The sequence below is a fragment of the Centrocercus urophasianus genome, unplaced genomic scaffold, assembly GCF_019232065.1.
Source record: "Centrocercus urophasianus isolate 14NV4802_14NV808 unplaced genomic scaffold, USGS_Curo_1.0 seq_32, whole genome shotgun sequence".
NCBI classification, from domain to species: Eukaryota; Metazoa; Chordata; class Aves; order Galliformes; family Phasianidae; genus Centrocercus; species Centrocercus urophasianus.
Window position 1 is genome coordinate 10,146,558 of NW_024884889.1, and position 19,376 is coordinate 10,165,933.

Consider the following 19,376-nt stretch of genomic DNA (forward strand, 5'->3'; position numbering starts at 1 on the left):
TATTGTCTAAGAGAGTCCTAAGATGTGAAAGAAAATAATCCTCTCCTCAGTGGACCACAATTTGTTCTGTGCTCCTTGTCTCCGTTTCCTTCATTAGGTTTGAACTTCACTGGCACAGCAGCTGACCCTGTTGCTTCAGTACTCTTTTTAGCCTAGCAATTAATGCTTTCTGTAACAGTTTTCTTAGGTGATTTGAAAGTAATTCATACAGGAAGCCACCACTGTTATCCAGCTTTTACAAATGAGGAAAATACAGCACTGGGAAATTAAATGAAATAGCAGCAGCACCTGTAAGACCTATGGCATAAACCAGAAACAGAACCTCCAGTTCTAAGACCCTGTATGATGCTTCATTGTGCAGGCAATACTGCAGCCTTTCATTTTAAGAGACTCATGTTTTGGTGCAATCTTAGCTTAGGGTTTGCCAAACTCTGCATTATGCCAGCTTCATAGCCTTGAGAAAGCAGAGCTCTGCCTCTGTTGCTAACAGCAGCTGAGGAAGGTGACACTTTTCTGCCTGGCAGAGGCTGCTGGGATGAGTCAGCCCAGTTCTGTTATTTGGAAAATGCCTCGGCTTGGCTCCAGGAGAAATTTGCTTTCTGGCTCACATGAGTATTAAAAAGCTGTGAAGCTAAAGGAGGGTAAATAAAGAAAGAAGGAGACAACAACTAAATAGTTAGAATAAGTTCAAAAAAGACCCCTGATAATGCTTAGTGAACAACTAGCAGGCCACCAATATCTCAAATGATACACAGTGTCTTGTGGGCACTACCCTTTGAAGTGAAGCTTATCCCTGTATATCTGTGCATTCTAGCAGACCTCGCCTAGTTTAATCAGACAGAGACCTTGTATGTTGTTTTTCCCAGATTTCCATAGGCTAGACTTGTTATATATGTCCTGTGCTTCAATCTTCCCTCCACGTAAAAGATGCATCTACAAATATTCTCATATTTTTTTCAGATAAATGTTATCTGTTGCATGAAATCTAAAAGTAGTATTTTCTATCATCAGTGTTTCATCTCTTATTAATCAGTTCTAGTCTCAAGAAATGCTAAGTCCAATGCACTATGCACACAAACATTGCTGACTTTACGTAGCTAGTACAGTCTAACAAAAAAAAAATATATATTAACTAAAACAAAAGCTAGGCTCAAAGATGGAGGAACTACCATAATTCTTTTTTTGTCTTTTCTTTTCCCAATACTTTGACTCCCAGTTGGACAGAGAGAGGTGGCTCCTCCACAGCCATGGCTGTTTCCCCCAGAGCTGACATCATCCACAATGTAGGATTTACAGCCTACCTGGAGAAGGAAGGAAAACGAGCCCTCCCTCCTCCATGTGCAGATCAAGACAGTCCACATTAAATACGTGAATAATTATTTATATCACACTTGGACTACTCAGAAAGTTTGGATTCTTAAATAACTACATCTTCGTTTTGTTTTGGTGTCTTCAGCCAAAGCACAGATGTTCCTGAGTAGCCGTACACTTTCAAAACTACTCAACAAGGAAGATCATGTCATCCCTGCAAATGCAATTTTTTTTTTAACAACTGCATTGCATACTAGTATTGTGTTATTTTAGCTTTGAGTCTGTGTAGTTAGAAGTGTACAAGTGTCTTTCTCAAATGGGGGATTCTGCAAGCAAAACCTGCTATTTGGTACAGCATTTGTCACTTTGTGAAAACTAATAAAGGAAGGGCATCTGTTCACAGCCACATGAGTAGATCAGGATCCGAGCCCATTGTCATTAGGCTGCCAGAAAATGCTAAACGAGTGGTTTCTCTCCAAAACAGATCTCTAGAACTATGGTAGAACTATGGTAGAAATATCTCTGGAGGTTTTTTTTTTTTTAAACTTGCCAGAGTGATGCTAATCTCTGCTAGAGAGAGCTATGCCCAGCATGCATCGCTCAACTTGGTTATATGCATTCAGACAACAGCACCAAATGGAGGTAAGCTTTAATTCTGGAATTGTACCCAACTCCCAGACATGATAAATACTGCAGGTTTACAAGCATTAGCGTAGAACAGTAGCTGTTGTTTTATTTTATTGCCAGAAAAAGCATCCAGGCTCATATGAAAATAAGCACACGCTACTCAGAACTTGTTTTTTGAAAATAAGTAATTCTTTTCCTGCCCTTCAGCTTTTCTACTGCACATCACCCTACATAAGATACTCCTGACTGTGCTATAGGACCAGACTGATCTCTTGGATTGCCCCTTCCTTGCATTCACTAACAGGACCATATATAAATTATGCACTTGAATTGTTGATATGCATGGAGAAAATAGAGGACACAGTCAACAGTCAGTTGCCTTACATTTCCCTTCCCTATGTCACTGAAGACTTCTCAAAAGTTTTTGTGTTTGTCTTGTGTGTACCTACATATACACACACAGCTTTATATATAATCAAGCTACTAATGATGAGTTTGTCTAGTCCACCTACACTTGATTACATTAGCTATTCTCAGCTGTAAGCTGCAGAAGGGCAGACAAATACCTAGTGCTCAGGACTGCAGAATGGAACAATGCTCTCTACTTGATATTACATTGGCAGCACAGTTGAGGTCTCTCCCTAATTATTATACAACATGGACGTGCCATGCATTTACACATCACAACAATGGAGTTTGTACTAAGTAACAAACAGCGCCGTTTCCTGACACACACAAAAAATCCCTACAACGGTACTTTGAATTCCTTTGCAAGACAGAAATCTCAGGGGAGTTCTCATGGTAAGTCATACCTTAAATTTTCCATCTGATGAGAATATGCTAACCCATTTGTTGTCATAATCTGCAATAATGATGTCACCACCAGGATGCACAGCTACTCCTGTTGGACGCTGCAACTGGCCAGGAGACCTTCCTCTTATGCCAAAGCGACTTTTGAAGTGGCCATCATTGGAAAATATCTGTAACAGAAAACATTAGTTTTAAAACTAGGTCTGCATCATCTATGTTTTGGAGCTCACAGTTTAGAATTCACTAATGAGCACTGTAATCAGGAAGACAGTCAGGAACGTGCAGTGCTTTTACAGTCATATTTCAAAGCAATATGCCCAGCTTAAGAAGAGGCCTCCACCTGGACCCTGATTTTATAAAAAGGAAGTTCTCAGCACTTACACTGCACTGTTTCTTGAATGATCTCAAAGTAATTTACAAACATTAGTGAACTATGGTTCATGATATCCCTCTAATACAGTTGAAAGGAAGTGGTGTTATTCCTGTGTTAGAAATGAGGAAACTTAAGCACTGTCTTGACCACAGTCAGAAATGAAGTTTTTTGAAGATAAAAAGATAAGAAGCTAAAAGAGTATTTTAAAATGTAATCATTTGACTTAGGAAACCAGGCCACTTCCTGACAGATGCCTCAGCTACTCAAAAATTAGTCCACTACTTGCATTCCTTAGACAATTAATTAGACACTGAACTTCTTCCGAAAGGGCCACAAATTACAACCTTTGAGGGCACTGATGAATATTAAACTCTCTTTGAAAATGCTTGGTAATAAGTTCTTACTGCAGGTGGCTTTCTGGTTCTGACATACTCAAGAACAAGTCACACACTACTGCTTTGTTCACTGCTACCACATAGCAGCCTAAGAAGTGACAACAAATTGTTAATGGTTAAAAAAAAAAAAAAAAAAAAAGACAAAAAACAGTCAACATGAATACATGTATGACTGGCAGGAGAAAACACAGCCAGATTTTCACACAGGTTAAAGAAGCCAAGAAATCCTGGGTGTTTGAGATCTAACACAGAAATGATTTTATCATGCTATCACACAGAAAAGTCCATTACACAGGCTAAAAGTCATTTGAAGATAGTATCTATGTGTGTTTTTTTTACTTGTATTCACTTAAGAAGTTATATTTGTGGCATCTTGTCCTATATTTTGAAACACTAACTGATGAATTTATAGTGTGAAGCAATATTTACAAAAAGACATTTTTCCAGGTTATTTATTGCACTGTCTACTTTCTTCATTCACTGCCAAGCATAAAAAGGAATGAAAATAAACTCTGACATGCATGTTTGATACAGTGTAGAGCTGAAGAAGATAGCTACAAGTCAAGAGGATGGAATGATAATAGACAATAAGCAGCTTGGGCATTCTGGCGTTGTGTTACACAAAATCTGAAAACAAATAAGGCAAAGGTATGGGGAAAAAAAAAAACCAGACAAATACTTGACAGTGGCATACCTGTACACACTGGTTGTTGCTGTCTGCTATTAATATTTTTCCATTTGTAGATGCAGCTACACCCTGAAGATTTGTAAACTCCCCTTTGTTTCTTCCTTTGGTGCCTAAAATTGAACATAAAGCACATAAATCAGGCTAGGTAGCATATAAATAAGTTAGAAACTAAAAGCCAGTACAGTTATTTATTACATCCTTGATCTATGGATGCCTATTTTCAAGAGTTCTTATCACCGATACAGAACCATGGCAGTAACAGATCCCAATTCTAAGTACAAGAGATTGTTCTTACTCTTTAGCATGTATGCCATTTAACCCCCAGAGGAATAACCGTGGCCTTCACAAAACAAGGCACCTTCACAATTTGCTTCTTGCTAGAGAAGGAAAATGTTTTATTCACAAGCTCTGGATTTTTTTTTTTAAATACGGATTTTTGTTCAGGTGAGAAGGTGATGATGCAGTACAGTACAGTGCAGGGAGCATACAGACAGAGACAAAGCCGAGAACCTGGATGGTTGACAAGTGTTCAGCCCAATTCCTAAATCTCTTCTGTGAAGTCAAGAAATTGAGGAAAAAAAATGTATTAGTGATTGCTTTGAATGAGGCCTTTTCAAGACAGGTTTGCCATTCAGTTTTGCTATTCAGTTTTGATTTAGTCTGCAAAAGTTTTCTTAGAAAACCATGATGAAAAACTGTTTTTGAATGACTAGGACTTGATGCCAATGAAGACCAAAATCTGGTGACTGAATCTTTCCGCAGAGACTTTAGACTGTTCTGACAAAGCAATACATACACACAGGTCTCATTTTTATCCAGAACAAATGAAACAGAGATTTATATAGAATCAAGGGGACTAATGGGATAAGGACCTACAAAATAACAAGTGCTCACAAAAGTTCATTAAGTTTAAATGCCTTATTACTTAGCTGTTTGTTCTGGGACAGTCTGAGGACAGTCACAAATCAAACTGATGTGTTTAAAAGGTCAGCACTGAAGTTCTGATCCAAACTGCACATAGAGCACATTAACAGTATTCAAACTCCTGCTGTGTTCATAAAGAAGGCTCAGGGGTCTTTAGACAAGCTTGCAGTTACAATCTTCAACCACAAAATTACTCATAATGAATGATTTTTTTTTTTAAAAAAAAAAAAAGATTCCACAAGCAGTTCATTCTGAGGCTTGCACGCAGAGCTATTTTACCATAGTTAAGTGTTTTCACAATAATTCACCATCTGTGTATCAGGCATTAATTGGTTTCAATATATGGTTTCAACTGAAAAGCTTGTACTTTATTTTAGTCAGTCTAAATATTCTGGAGTCCAATTATTAAAACTGCTCTGACTGTGCTTCCCAATATACAACATTCGTTAGCTCTAATTTGCACTTAACTTTCATCAGGGATGCACATGCTCTGAAAAATCCTTCTTTCTGAGTGTGGGGTGCATATTTTCTGTCGCTACCTAGAAACAACATTTAACTCCTTGGCACTTGGTGCTGAGTTTTCTTTGTTTCAAGACTTACTTTCCTGAACTCAGCACGCTTCCCTTTTCAGCAATTTTCAGTTTTCAGTTTCAGCAATTTTCAGTTTTGTAGCACAAGGAGAAACTACATGTTAAGCAAGTAGTGAGTTACACACCAATTATGTTGCCCACACTTGAGCCATTTCTGTGTACTGTTTTACTGAGCAGTGCCTGAAGGATGCATGCAGTTATTTTTCTTTCCACAATTTGCTAATGGTGAGTTTCCTTTTTGCCATTTAGCCAAAGAAAAGGGATGAAAAGTGAGAAGCATTCCTTATACTACTGAGAGAAAAGGAAAAACACTTGTTAGAAAAGAGGAAGCACAAGCTAGAGCATCTGGAACCAACTACCACAGCCATTTTGGAATGTATGCTCTTCCTCCTCAGAAAAATATTCATTTTTAACGGTAAGAGAGATCTATACAGAGTTGGCCAGAGTTTTCTTCACTGGGACTTCACAGATAAACACCAAACAAAAAGAAAAAAAAAAAAAAAAGAAGAAATCACCCAGGAATGCCATAGTCACATTTCATAGTAAGTTTTGAAACAGTACTTCATTAACAGTGTGCAGATGAAAATCAGCTCCACGCACAATACTCTTGTAAACAGCATTCTGCAGTTATTGAACCCATGACCATGACAGGTTCTGCACACCTCTGTACAGTCCCTTCCACAAGGGGACAAATTTCTCTGGAGAAAGATGAGGTCAGTGAAACACACCTGATGTCCTAAGTTAAGTTCAGGAAGAGAACAGGAAACTCTGAAGTTTCTAATTTGAATAACTCACTACACCAGTATCTCATGTGAGAGGAAATCTTATGGTAATGTATGTAGCACTCTGGAAAAGCAGGATCCTGCAACCATGTCTGTTACAACAAAGGATGACAGCTCCTCCCTTTTAAACCAAGATTCCCTCCTTATAAACATACCTGCCTGAGAGATACATCAGCATCTTTTACTGCAAGATACCTCCCTTCTCTATCAAGGCAACCAATGCTTTGTTCTCTATTCTCTGGACAGTCACCCATCCCTCCTTAGCCTGGTGAGACATTTCATATGCACAGGGCTGGGGAGAGAGGACAATCTAGGGACCAAATCAGGGTCTGGGGTATTGCAGGGCTCCCCAGGAAACCTGGCATGGATATGAAAGCCTGAATCTTTTGTCTCTGTCTTCATCCAGACCCGTCTCTCTCTTGTTCTGAGCTACTGTTTGGACACAACAGAACAAAAGACAATTTACTCCAACTTCTGCAGCAAGTTGTATGGGACTGGGAGAAGAGGGTTTTCAAAAGGTAAGGCCAAGCAGAGCAGTTAGGAAGCTGTGGAACAGTTCCTTTTATACTGTTTTTGTAAACAGCTCTCTAAATAAACAATCAGATTAGATTTATCCCTATCTAATTCCTTTGGGTATTATTCAGCTTACCCTGCACAAACCAATTAATTTAGCTTTGAAGATACAATTTCAACAAAAGGGCAGCCATTTTCAGCTCAAGACTATGCAGCACAACCAGAACACTTCACAATTTCAGTCTTCTTGCATAGTACAGGCCAGGTTGAATCTCATCAAGAAGGGAAAAAAAAAAATAATCAAAAGACCTATTAAAATTACAGGAAACTTTAAAAATTATATCATGCAACTAAGTTTTGCTTTGTAAGTGCTGGCCATCTGGATGAACCTGTTGAACAATGTACATTCCTTATATTCATAGTAACAGAAGTGGTTTTGCTTTCTAAATTTCGCTGATATGGCTAATCATCTCCCTGCTTGCTAAACTAAACTTACCAGCTTCCTAAAACAAAAGCAGCATACCACCCCTCTCAATTAGAAAGGGATTGTCTTCAATGACACAAAAATCCTTCAGAAAGATTAGAGGTTAATGGGAGAGTTGAGAGGATGCAGTACCCATAGCATATTGTATAGCTACCATTTCTTTCCTACCTACACCATCAAATAACTCTTCTGGGTCTGTTCTCTGTATAACATTGAAAAAAAAAAAAAGATAAAACTGAACAGTATGGAAAGATCAACATATAGGCTGCACAGACAGGTAGGACAGAGTTGTCCTCCTGTTTCCTGGCTTTGCTTTTTCTCAGAATGCCAACCAGATACACTTATATGTCCATTCTTTCTCCAATGCCCTTAGCCAGGCTGTAACATGGCTTGGGTAGGGAAAAGTAAGGAAGGAGTTAAGGGTATGGAAAGAGAAGAAGCTGTTTCCTGCTGAGTAGCTAGAATTCCTCTGGACCATGCATACAAGGGAGCTAACTGCAGTTAGAAAATTTCACTCTTTTTTCAAGATGGTTACGCACAGAACCTATTTATGTTTTTGTAGTTGCTTAAAAAGTACATATTCATGGACAGCCCCATCTCTTTCAGACAGGAAAAATCACTACAGAGTGTCAGCAAGAGGTCTTTAGAGAAAATTTAATAATAAGTATGAGCCCTGGAAAGTTTAAACATTTCCCTAAAACCTACACACAGCTCACCATTTATTATTTGTCAAATTTAAGTCTAGCACCTCTGCTCCACCTAACTCTGCTTTGAATTTGCAGACTTTATCAGCCATAAATACATGACAGCTATTATTACACAGGCTTTGTTCATGAGTTCTCACAGAGTAAATTGACAGCCTCTTCTTCACTTTCAGCATTGATAACAGCCAAGATGATGACATTCATACCTAGTAAGGAAGCTGACAGAACGTACTGCTAAAGGTGCTTTTTTCCCCCTTAAAATTAGAGTGAGTTACTCTAATTTAGCTAATTTAGATGCTCAGTTACATGCTGAACAGACAACTAAACACACTCTAAGGAAAAGAAAAATGGAACTTTCCATCAGAGAGCCAATTCTCCATCTGGCTGAGCCTGATGCCAATTCCAGGCATAAATAAAGAAAGAGAAAATGCAGTTGAAGTGGGAAATGGCACCACTACTGTCAAAGAACCCAGTCGTGAAAAGTGACAGAAAAAAAGTACCAAAGCATGGCAGAGCTAGAGCACCAGATGGGGCTCTGGACAAGAGTAGCCACCCATGCATGGCTCTTAATTCTCCTTTGGAGAACATGGCCAAGATTTACCAAGGAGGGTGGAAGTGCTATTACCAAACATCCCTCACTTCTACTCAGCATAGGTCTAAGGCACATGAGCAGAGCAACAGAAGAGCTTTTCCTCTCACTTCAATGCTTTCTACCCCTTGCAGTAGAAGCAAACACCATATGCAACAATTATTTTCTAGAAATCACAAACAGTTTTTCTTTGCACAAACTTACTACATGCCACAAAGATAGATTTTTTTTGCTTGCGAGTTAGATCTAGACAATCTTGAAAGTCCCTTCCAATGCAAGCCATTCTACCATTAATGTACTAAGTTCAGCAGGCTGAAACATTCAGAACATGAGAACTGCATGGACACACTCTTAAAGATCATGCCTGGTTTTTGTTGAGGATGTAAATAACTGAAAGAAGAGGAAGCAAGAAATGCTCTGTCCTTTTAATTAATGCATTACACAACTGTACGAATGTGCAGTCAATACCCTGAGGTTTAAAAAGTCTGAACAGAACCATACGTCATTTTAAAAGCAATGAATATTATGGAATTGGCAAATGATACAGTGCCTAGTTCCCCATGAATGAAAACATTTATCTGCACTAACGCTGTGTCAAAGTTGATATTCACACAAGAATGATCTTCTGCTAGGAGCTGATTGATTAAGGTCTGCATAAAAGCCCATACTTCAACGTACGTACAATAGCACGCTCCATACACTCAGATGCCATAGGAATGTTACAGTATGATTCTCCAGCACAGCCATATGTACCTCTGGAACCCAAGTACAAGTTTTATCTTCCGTAGTTTTAAACAAAAATCCACATTTGGCCAGGGCTATCAGAGGAATTCAACAATGGGATCCAAACAGATACACAGTTGTGCTGGAAAAGAACTATAAACTTCATTTTGCATAACTTCATCAACAAATGAACCAAACCTCAAGTGTCCTGAGTAATTAGAAACTGGAGCCAAACAAAATCTTAAATTCCTGAAGACAATCCCTGCACAAATGTCAGAAGTTCTAGTTTATTAAGCACACAGATTTTGGAAGAGTGTGAAAAAGCTAGAGCATTACAGCTACAACTCCTTAGAGACTGCTCAGATGATGCATATATAATCCCACAGGAACATCTCTATCTAGGATCATTTTGTGAAAGGAGAAGCCAAGAACAAAATGCAGAGTGAGATTAAGCGTTATTCTCAGTTCAGTTTTTCAATAACATCTCAAATGTGGAAAATCCTGAGGGCTCTCCTCAAGGAAAAGCTGTGAGATATGTGCAGCTGTAGCTCTTTTTTTCTTTGAATGAGAGGACACAGAAAGACAGGGAAAAGGAAGGAGAAAAAGCTCCAAAGTAAAGCACACAGTCATGACTGCATCACAATGAAAAAGCACCACACTTTTCAGAAAATATTCACAACTGTATTAGAGTTCACTGTGTAGTAGAGAGAATCATTAAAACAACAGCAACCAACTGGAGCCATAGCACTATTTGGCAGTTAGGTTAGAAGCTGATAGTAGAAACAAGGGATACAGAAGTAGAAATCACAACCTGAAATCATGTTAGGCCATACTGAAAGCTTTATAATAAGAATGCTAAAAGTTTTAAAATTATTTCAGGACTTTAAATCTGCTCATCCAACCTAGCATATGCTCTTCTGTATGATGTGGCACAACCACTTCCAGAAGAGATCAAAGAAATGTTTTCTTTCAGGCAGGGTTCAGGCATCATCCTAAACTCGTTTTACCTTGTCTCAAAACAAGGTGCCCAGAAAAATCTCAGAAACTTCTATACATACTCTCTGTAGCTCTTAACCAGCATTATCAGTGAAATCATATTTGGGAAAAGCCACAGGTCTCTTTCTATTCCTGCAGGAGTCCAGACCTGATTACTCTGCCTCTGTGCAAGGTTTTTTTCCTTAACAACTCATCAATAGGTTTTGTGATCATAACACCCTCCTGCTAGAGGCAAAGCAATGTTGGGTATTAATTTAAGAAAAGGCACCTGCCAGCTTTGGACAACCAAGTGCCGTTATTGTTGAGGAGGCTCTGCTCAAGCTGAAGCTACTTTTTTGATAAGTGCTCAAATGTGATATACAGACTTGTGTAATACCGGAAGTCAACTTCGTTTTCTTCTTTAGTTGTGCAAAGTGAAAAGTTGTTGTTGCTGTTTTTAACTATATAAGTTAACTATCTGTATAACATATAAATTATGGTAGCTTAAAAATAGATTACCCCAAAAGAGCTGAAAGAAAATCAGAATAAATAGCATCTATATTTTACAAACCATTAGAAACCCACAAACTTCGAGATACTACCACATTATAGGAAGGAGGAAACATGTTTAGATAGTGGGAAAAAATACAAGACACTTTTAAAGAAACAAACAACAAATAAAGGAAATCATAGTTTTGTCCTATGCTGACATCAAGGAATAACTATGTTTGATCATAGGTTTTAACATGTAGATCCTGGTTAATTAATTAGATTAACGTCTAGGGCAGTCATTTTAGAGACAGAATCCTCCTACTTTGTCTCTTGCCATACAATTTTTAAAAGAAGTAGTTCAATATAAATCTGCACCATTCATCTTGTTATTCTGCCATGTAAAATCTTTTATGATAATCAGATGTATGCATTTCTCAACCCCAATTCTAACTAAATATTTGCCAGTGGAATTTCTGAAACACGTGCTTTTAAAATGTATATGTGTAATAATTAAGAGGCCTAGAAGTATTATCAGGTTGCTCTACTTAGAACCTTAATCTTAAAATAATTTTACACTGGTAAATTTTCATCCAATTTCCCTGAATTGCTTTAGCTTATGGCAGTAGTTAGCAGAGAAGTCACCTACCTACTCTGAAGATCAAATCATCTTCAATGGGATTCTCTTTTCTTTTTCCAGTGCTGTACATGCTTGCAGGTCTTTTCACAGCTTTCTGCTTCACATGACCACTGCCAGGAGATTTAACACGTCTCTTAACCCCCTCAGTGGTAGGGGATACGTCTGCCGATCTGACCACTTTCAGTTTAAATGGGCTGCCCTTGATGTGTTGATCGTAAAGTCTCAGTGACAATGTGAAATCCCCTTCTTTCTGAACAGTATACAAAAATTCATAAGTGCCATTTTTATTGTCAAGTATTTCTCCATCTGCTACACTTCCATCAGGCGTGCTCAGCTCAGCAGTGAGGTAAGCGTTCCCGGACTTACAGAGCTCCCCATCTTTGTCCTTGGTGGTGATGGTGACGGACATGGGCTGTCCGATCACAGTCTGCCGCAGTCCCTCACCTGTGGCAACTGTTTCAGAGGCAACAGCATTGGTGGTTAAAATAGTGCCCAAATTGTGAATGGACTTTTTCAGGCCTTCCGTTTCCACTATGAAGTCCAACTGATCGTTTTCACGGGGCTGCAAGGGGAAATCCCGCTCAGCCAGTTCATTCAGCTTGTCACTCATCTGCTTCTTCACCAACAGCACTTCAGTTTCGGTGCCATGGTTGAGGGCCTGGGCTGTAAAGTTGCTGCAACTTTTAATGCTCTCTTGTCCTTCAAGCAAGGTATCCAGCTGGGTTTGGAGAACCTGCATGCATTGCCAAACACCACATCAGCATCACATGGCAGGATTTATGCTAGCAACATTAGCATGCTTCACCCCTGAAGGCCTTTACAGAAATACCATTTATAGTACTTCAAAGTTTTGTGGAATTTTTTTAAGTCTCATTGTAGAAAACATACCATATTGACTCTCTACAAATTATTGGAATATCACACTGCAACAGAAAAAAATGTACCCCATTTGGATCACCACAGCTTTACACATCCACTGCCTCAGTAGGTTGAATTATTTCCTCACTTTCTTCATTTTCTTTTTTTTAATTTGTAAATAAACACAATTTTAAGCATCCTCCCATCTAGCCCTCACAGTCAATGAGATAGTTACTGAAAAGCAAGCTGTAATGTGTGTACCTGCAGAGAGATTTTCAGTCATCAGGCCCATCAATAAGGGAGGCTATAAGAAGAGTTTCATAAAATTATCTCTTCAGGGCCAGGGGAAACTTTGGGTTACTCCTTTTTGGGGAAGAATATGAAGGTATTGTGTTGGGGATACTGGAAAGAGTTGGATTGAGTATCCTGCAATTTTGATGGGCAGCAAGTAGCTACTCTATATTCAAGACTGAAAGAGAGCTTCCATTATAGGCTCAGTTCTGGCCCTCAGTCTAAAATCCTTAGAGCAGTACTGACATCAAAACTGTGAGGCATGGGCTGGGAACAAGATTAAAATTTCTTGAAACTGTTTTCACAGTGAATTAGAAAAATGATCCTTGAATTATAGCAGCCTAACAGAGAAGCTCATGGGAGTTTGGAAAGCTCAAACATTCCATTTGCTCCCACATTTTAAAGAGAAAGTCCCCAAAAAGTACTCAGTCATACATATGGTATGTTTTTCCTACTGAGAAGAACGAGGGCACAAACATTACTGCTAATCACAGAAGTTGTTTTGTTGACTGCTACTGTAAAGTAAGCATTTTTGAAATAATTCAGTTGTTCTAATTAAACTTGGAAACTGTTGGCTGTATTACTGTGAGACACTCTTCCCTTGCTGATGAACACTGTGCTACGATGCTGTGTTCTTAAGGGCATTTTACTTCTGATTTGCATAAAACTATCTGTTTTTCTCTACTTACTGGAGAAAAAAGTCTGACGAATTATTCATATGGAAAAGTGATAACAGTGTGAAATCTACTGCAAGCAAAAGAAAGTAGGCTGATTTAAACACTTCACTAAGTTTCAAGTTATCTGTTTCTCTAGACACCTGAAAACGTCTCAGGACTCATTTCAAGGCATTTCCAGTCTGCCTTGTCTTTACTTCAGAACATAAATAACTAGTTGAACAGATAGCGTGACTACTAAAGTCCCAGGATGATAAAAGTGTATACACTCAGGATAAACCACAGAGCATGAAGGAAGATGATTTGCGGCTACATTTTACAACAACTATACTCTTAGTATTGCTTTCTTTTCTGTCCTACCATAACTAATATTTAAGATGTGTTTACTGCATTTTACATGAGGCCTCTCTCAGTTCATTTGAAACCAAAGCTGAGTGGGAAATATTTGGGTTTGTAACATTTTGCAGGCTCTCTACTCACTCAAAAACAAAAATTTATTCTAATCACTCCTTCTGTACTAACTCCTTCTGTACTAACCTCTTTTACTGCTTATGTACAACTTCATAAAACTTTGGTTCTCTACATTAAAAAGTCAAATGTGCCCTTAAACAACCATATGATAATTTAACATTGTATACCACCCTGTGTAAATTTTGTACACACAGTTGACTATATTTTCTTGCTGAGAAAATAAGGTTTTGGGACATCTTAGATTTGTTTGGATGAACTTAAGATACAAGTCCAAATTTTTTATGCTAAAAACCTCCTCAGCAGCTCCTTATCTTTAGTGATGAGTAAATTCTGTGCCCCTAGGATTCTGGACTCCCTGCATCCCTGAAAGCACGCCACTTGTCTATGTATTAGAATTCTGCAATTTTCACCAGCCCAGCCCATCCTAACAACCTAGCTTGTTCCAGATCCTGAAATACATCTCTCTTCAGCTTCAAACATCTGGTGATGTTGAAGCTGCTAGTAATCACGGAGAATGTCCAAAGATGTCATTACTATCAGGCACTCTTGAAACTCCAGTTGCTCATGCTACTTTCTTATTCTGAGGAGAGATATCTTCCTTTTACATAAAACAGTCAACTGACGCCCAGGAAGACAAAGTCTTCAATTTGAGTATTTCAGACTTATTCCTCAGTAAAAGCTCTCATCATGGTACAGGCTTCTCTCTGAAAAAGGGGCAAATTTCTTTTTTTTTTTTTCCTCTGAAACTTAGTCCACAATACAGGAGAAAAATGCAAGATTCAGTCATCCACATAGAAAGTTAAAGAACACAACTCTGAAATCTGTTGCTCTCTGCATTCCACTTAGAAAATGAGATGCCTCTGCACTCCATGCATTTCAATCCCTGAATTCTAGGGTGAAATACCTTACCAAGTATTTGAAAGGAACCTTGCCTGGTTCCTTCAGGGAAAAATTACTCATGGGAGAAGATACACAGGACTGTCATGGAGCTGTAACCCAATGATCCAGACTTGACTTTGGTGTTCCCTTATTGGCATCTGCACATAAAACATGTGGGCTTTAAGCAGACTCCTGCTTAGCGTGCTGGCTATTTTAGATCCTCACATGTCATACACACAGGGTTAGCTGCCTATAAAGTCTAGATTCCATTTTGGAGGCTGGGCACCTACAAGCAAGGTTGTGCAACACTTGATTTCAGGAAGACAACATTCTCAAGATCCCAGACACAGCTTGTCAAACTGGCATCCTGAATCATTTGTAAAAACTGGCTGATTAAATTAATAGTTATTCATTAAAACAAAACATGCATCTTACTTTGTGTTTAAGGCCATAATTCACTTCCAGTTCCATAAGCAGCACACTCTTTCGTACATTTAAGGTCTTCTGGAGTTCATCAAAAGTGGAATGAATGTCATCTACGATGCTAGCCTTTTGGTTGGTTAACTGGTGTATGATTTCAGATATAAAATGAAGTGCTGAGTCAATCTCTGGAAGCCTGAGGGAGGGATTAAATTACAAAGACTGCTGTTTCAAAAGTCATCAAACAATGGCCCTTGTCCTGAAATTTTTGATGAAATGAACTTATCACCAGTCTGTCTTTACACTCCCCCACTTCACAGAAGCAAGTTCATTCCTTTTATAACCACACAGTTATAATTTTAGTCTGATAAAATAAGGCTAAGCTAGGGCCCTCACATGAGGAAATCCTTTGGGCTTCAGGAAGTTTCAGCAGGGAGGCCTTGGATTTTCTCTTCTTTATGCAGATGTATTTGCTAATAATGAGGAATCAGACCTACAACTTTTTTTAAAATATCTTCTTACAGAGTAAAGTCTGTGCTGTATTCTAAGCATACAGTAGAACTTCTTTATTATAAAAATAATGATGAGCTAGTTCTTTTCTCCATAACATTTTATTCTCTCTCTTTGGAGAACACTTGAATTTCTAATGGCTTCTGTTTTGCAAAAGACTGATAGGAATCTTTAGATCTTTCCTCTAATCCCTCAATGCATCATACTCAATGGTATGGTATACTCAATATTTTTTCTTTCTTTGCACAATCCTCACTACCTCTATTCTTTAAGAAAAGGTCCATGGCACAAGCACATTAAAACATCTACTGAGAGTAAGAGAGGAAGCTGGTAGCAAAAATGAAAGCAGAAAAACAGTCAGGGGAGACTCCATACCGTTTGTTGACAGAATCCAACTGAACTTGAAGAGAAGCCTTGTGTTGCTCTACCACATCCTTGAGTGGTACTGTGGGATGCTCTGCATGTTCTCCCTCTGTACACTCCCTGCACATGGCTGTCTCACAAGACCGGCAGTAAAACTCCATCACCTGAAAAAGTGCACAATTCTAGATTAAAACACAGCTGCAGCAGTAAAATCAGTTCAAAGCACATCTTTCTGGGTCTTAAACTCATGTTATTATCTAAGCTCTTAGCTTATGGTTCAAAAAGAAACAAACTTTCTGCTATGTTAGATGCCAATAATCTACGACTTAAAAGATATCTGCTATTCATATGTATTTCCTACCAAAACACTCTTTAAAATGCATTTTATTCTGTTGGAAAACATCAAATCAGTAGCGCAGGAAACAACATCAGACCTCAAGGCTAGCTCTAGCATTGTCTTTATACTATACTAAGTTCTGGTCTCTTTATTTCTCCACGAAATATCAGGGAACTCAGGTCCCCTCATGAATTCAAACCTCAGTCTCCATAAGGGACTGTCAAAGAAAGTGTAAGCTTCAGCTATTTTTTCCCAACAGGGTCACTTGTGCAACACAAACACAACTGAGATTACCAAACACCATGTTTATTTGCTACAGAAAAGCATCCTCAATGAACCAATGTGCTGTAGGGGTAAAGATCCATATCCTATTACTAACCCCTGAAAACCATCAAAACCCTATATCTAAGATTGTAATTAGAATTCTGATCTACAATTGAAACAGAAGATTGTGACAGAAAAGTCTGTGCCCGAAACCATATGCTAGTCCAAATAATGCACAAATATGCAATTTCAGCATGAGAATTCTTTTACAACTAGAAACTTCTTGAACACAAAGTATTTTAAGCCTATTTCAGAGCGTGTAAGGAATCTGGCAATATTTGCTTCAAAGAAAGCAATTGTCAGCTATCTTGCATTCAGAACATAGCATCAGAATCTCCAATAATTTGGTTGATGCTTTTGGCACTCAGACCTCACACTATGAGAGGTGTGCTGGAGATGCTAGTTGACATTAGGTGGTTGCACAGATAGAGTAGAACCAGCTGTTTTCAGGTGAGCAGAGGGACCTGTAACAGCTCTGTGCAATGGAGCTGGTTCTTCTCGTCTTGAGAATTAGGAGGGTGAAGGAAGAACTACCATTTGCATATGGCTTATTAGCATTAATAGGATTTTTTCCTATCAAAGCTCCTTTCCCTCATATTCCCATTCTTCTGTCTTATCACAGTTCACAAGATATGAAATGCACATGCAGTGAGGGGTTAGTTATTTGATGGTCACTTGTGTAAGCCATTTTAGAGACAAAGTAAAAACTGTCCTAAATAAACTGGATAAGATAGAATGCATCAGCAAGAAAAGAACATGTAGATCTAAACAATGGCAACTCCTATCAACACACTCCACTAACTCTGAACTTAGGAGTCTTACAGTACCACATCTTCCAAGTCCTGCCAGTTACTTTGGTAGGCTTTAATATGCGGTACTGTCTCACAGTGCATAGAGGAAGTCAGTTAAACACAATTTTTGATTTAAATTCTTTACAAAGGCTTCAAAAATTTGGAAAATAAAATGTTGATTATTAGGAAGCTAAGTATTTTTATATGGCCATAAGTGTTCATTTATTTTAAATCTGTGTCAGAAGTTCATCCATCTGCCTCTTCACAGCTTAATGCTCATGTACAGGACACTTTAACAAGCTCCCTACTTGTTCAGTATTTGTTGTTTTTGGACACAATGAAAGAATAATGCAGTACTTCTGTTTCCTATTAAATATTTTGTAACAAGCATCATTACATTTACAGCAACATACATTCAAGTGCTAGAGAAATAGAAGACAAAGTGGATTAGCATGCAGACCACAAAGAGTTAAGACATATGTCTGCACACAAAAACGGTAGTCTTTGTCTCAGCCGCATTCAAAATGGTGTGAGTGAAATGATTCCCATTTCCCACGAAAGTTTTTGGATTGTGCCATAGTTGAAGGAGAAAGAAAAGCTATTATTAATATGATGCAGGCTTGAAGTTTTTTGATAAGTTGATTCCCTATGATTTTTTCAAGCATTTCTTAATCAACTAAGATTCTTTTTTCATAATTTCTACATACAGACAGACACATACTGCTAGCTTTTCTTCTCTCCCCTCCATTCCCAACGTGAGCCTCATATTTTGTGACATTCCCTGCAAGCTGCTCATGTTAACAGGTTTGTTGTCAGAAAAAAAGCTTTGCCTGAATTCTCTTTCCCAAGTGGATGGGAGCTCTAGGGTAGGCATGGTGTCCAACACTGGTTTCCACTATGATTCTACAGAAGTCATGAAACGTATCAATGAAAACATTCCCACCAGCTGTAATGGAACATAAGTTAATACCCGCTGTGTTCTGAAATCCCATTTACTGACTACATGCTAAACCAGAACAGGATTCTTCAGAACCAAGTTCTAATTAGAGACCCATGCATGTCTTCTCCACTGTAATTTAAATGAATTTACAGGTTGTTTTTTTTTTTTTTTCATTTGCGTAATCAGTGCTGCACATACTTCTAAAATGGATTTCACAAATCCAAAGCACATTAATTCCAGCCCTTCAAAGCGCCAGTCTCAAGAAAAGACTCTCAGCAATCATAAGCCTCATTTATCCAAAATAACATTTGAATAATCGTGTTGTTCGTCTACTGCTTTGGATTTGTTTGAATTAAAATAGTAGCCCAGAGTAAAAAGGAGCTATTTGCTCTTTGCCAGCCCTCTTTCTGATCTCTCACACACACTTGGTTCCTATCTCACAGTGCCAGTGCGCGTATTACATTTGCATGCTTTGGCTCTTAGAAGAATACAAGTCTGGATTACCCATGGACTCCTCACCGACTATTTGGTGAAATTTAGGAAAGCCCAGGTTCTAAGTCTTTGCTTTTGCCTATCTGTGCAGTAAACCTGAAAGCTTTAAGCAGATTTAAAAGAAAAGTTCTGTAAAACTGTCATGACTTAAATAGCATGCTTACATGCAAGCAAACCATCCCAAATCTCTTGTAGATCTTTCCAATTTAATCAAATGTTATTATATCAAAGTAACTGTACTGCTTCCTAACTGTATTTCTGTTTCTAGTCAGGGAGAAAAACATTTTGCCAGCATTTAGCTCAGTTTATCAGTTCTACTGCTCACTGAAGGTAAACTCTGATATTCTGACTTTTCATTTAATCTCAAAGTCACACTGAATATTATTTACAGAGTACAAAAAAAAAAACC

The 19,376-nt window shown here is 38.3% G+C and overlaps 1 protein-coding gene across 10 annotated transcripts in view; it reads right to left on the reverse strand.

Moving 5' to 3' along the window:
* TRIM2 (tripartite motif containing 2) overlaps positions 1 to 19,376 on the reverse strand; it is a 92,873-nt gene that overhangs the window by 12,695 nt on the left and 60,802 nt on the right. For all 10 annotated transcript variants that reach the window (XM_042829852.1, XM_042829856.1, XM_042829849.1 and 7 more), the window contains 5 exons: positions 16,096 to 16,247; positions 15,226 to 15,406; positions 11,627 to 12,350; positions 4,211 to 4,314; positions 2,751 to 2,918 (listed from right to left, as the gene is read on the reverse strand). In XM_042829852.1, the coding sequence (XP_042685786.1) occupies positions 2,751 to 2,918; positions 4,211 to 4,314; positions 11,627 to 12,350; positions 15,226 to 15,406; positions 16,096 to 16,247 (1,329 nt within the window). The remainder of the gene's footprint in view (positions 1 to 2,750; positions 2,919 to 4,210; positions 4,315 to 11,626; positions 12,351 to 15,225; positions 15,407 to 16,095; positions 16,248 to 19,376) is intronic.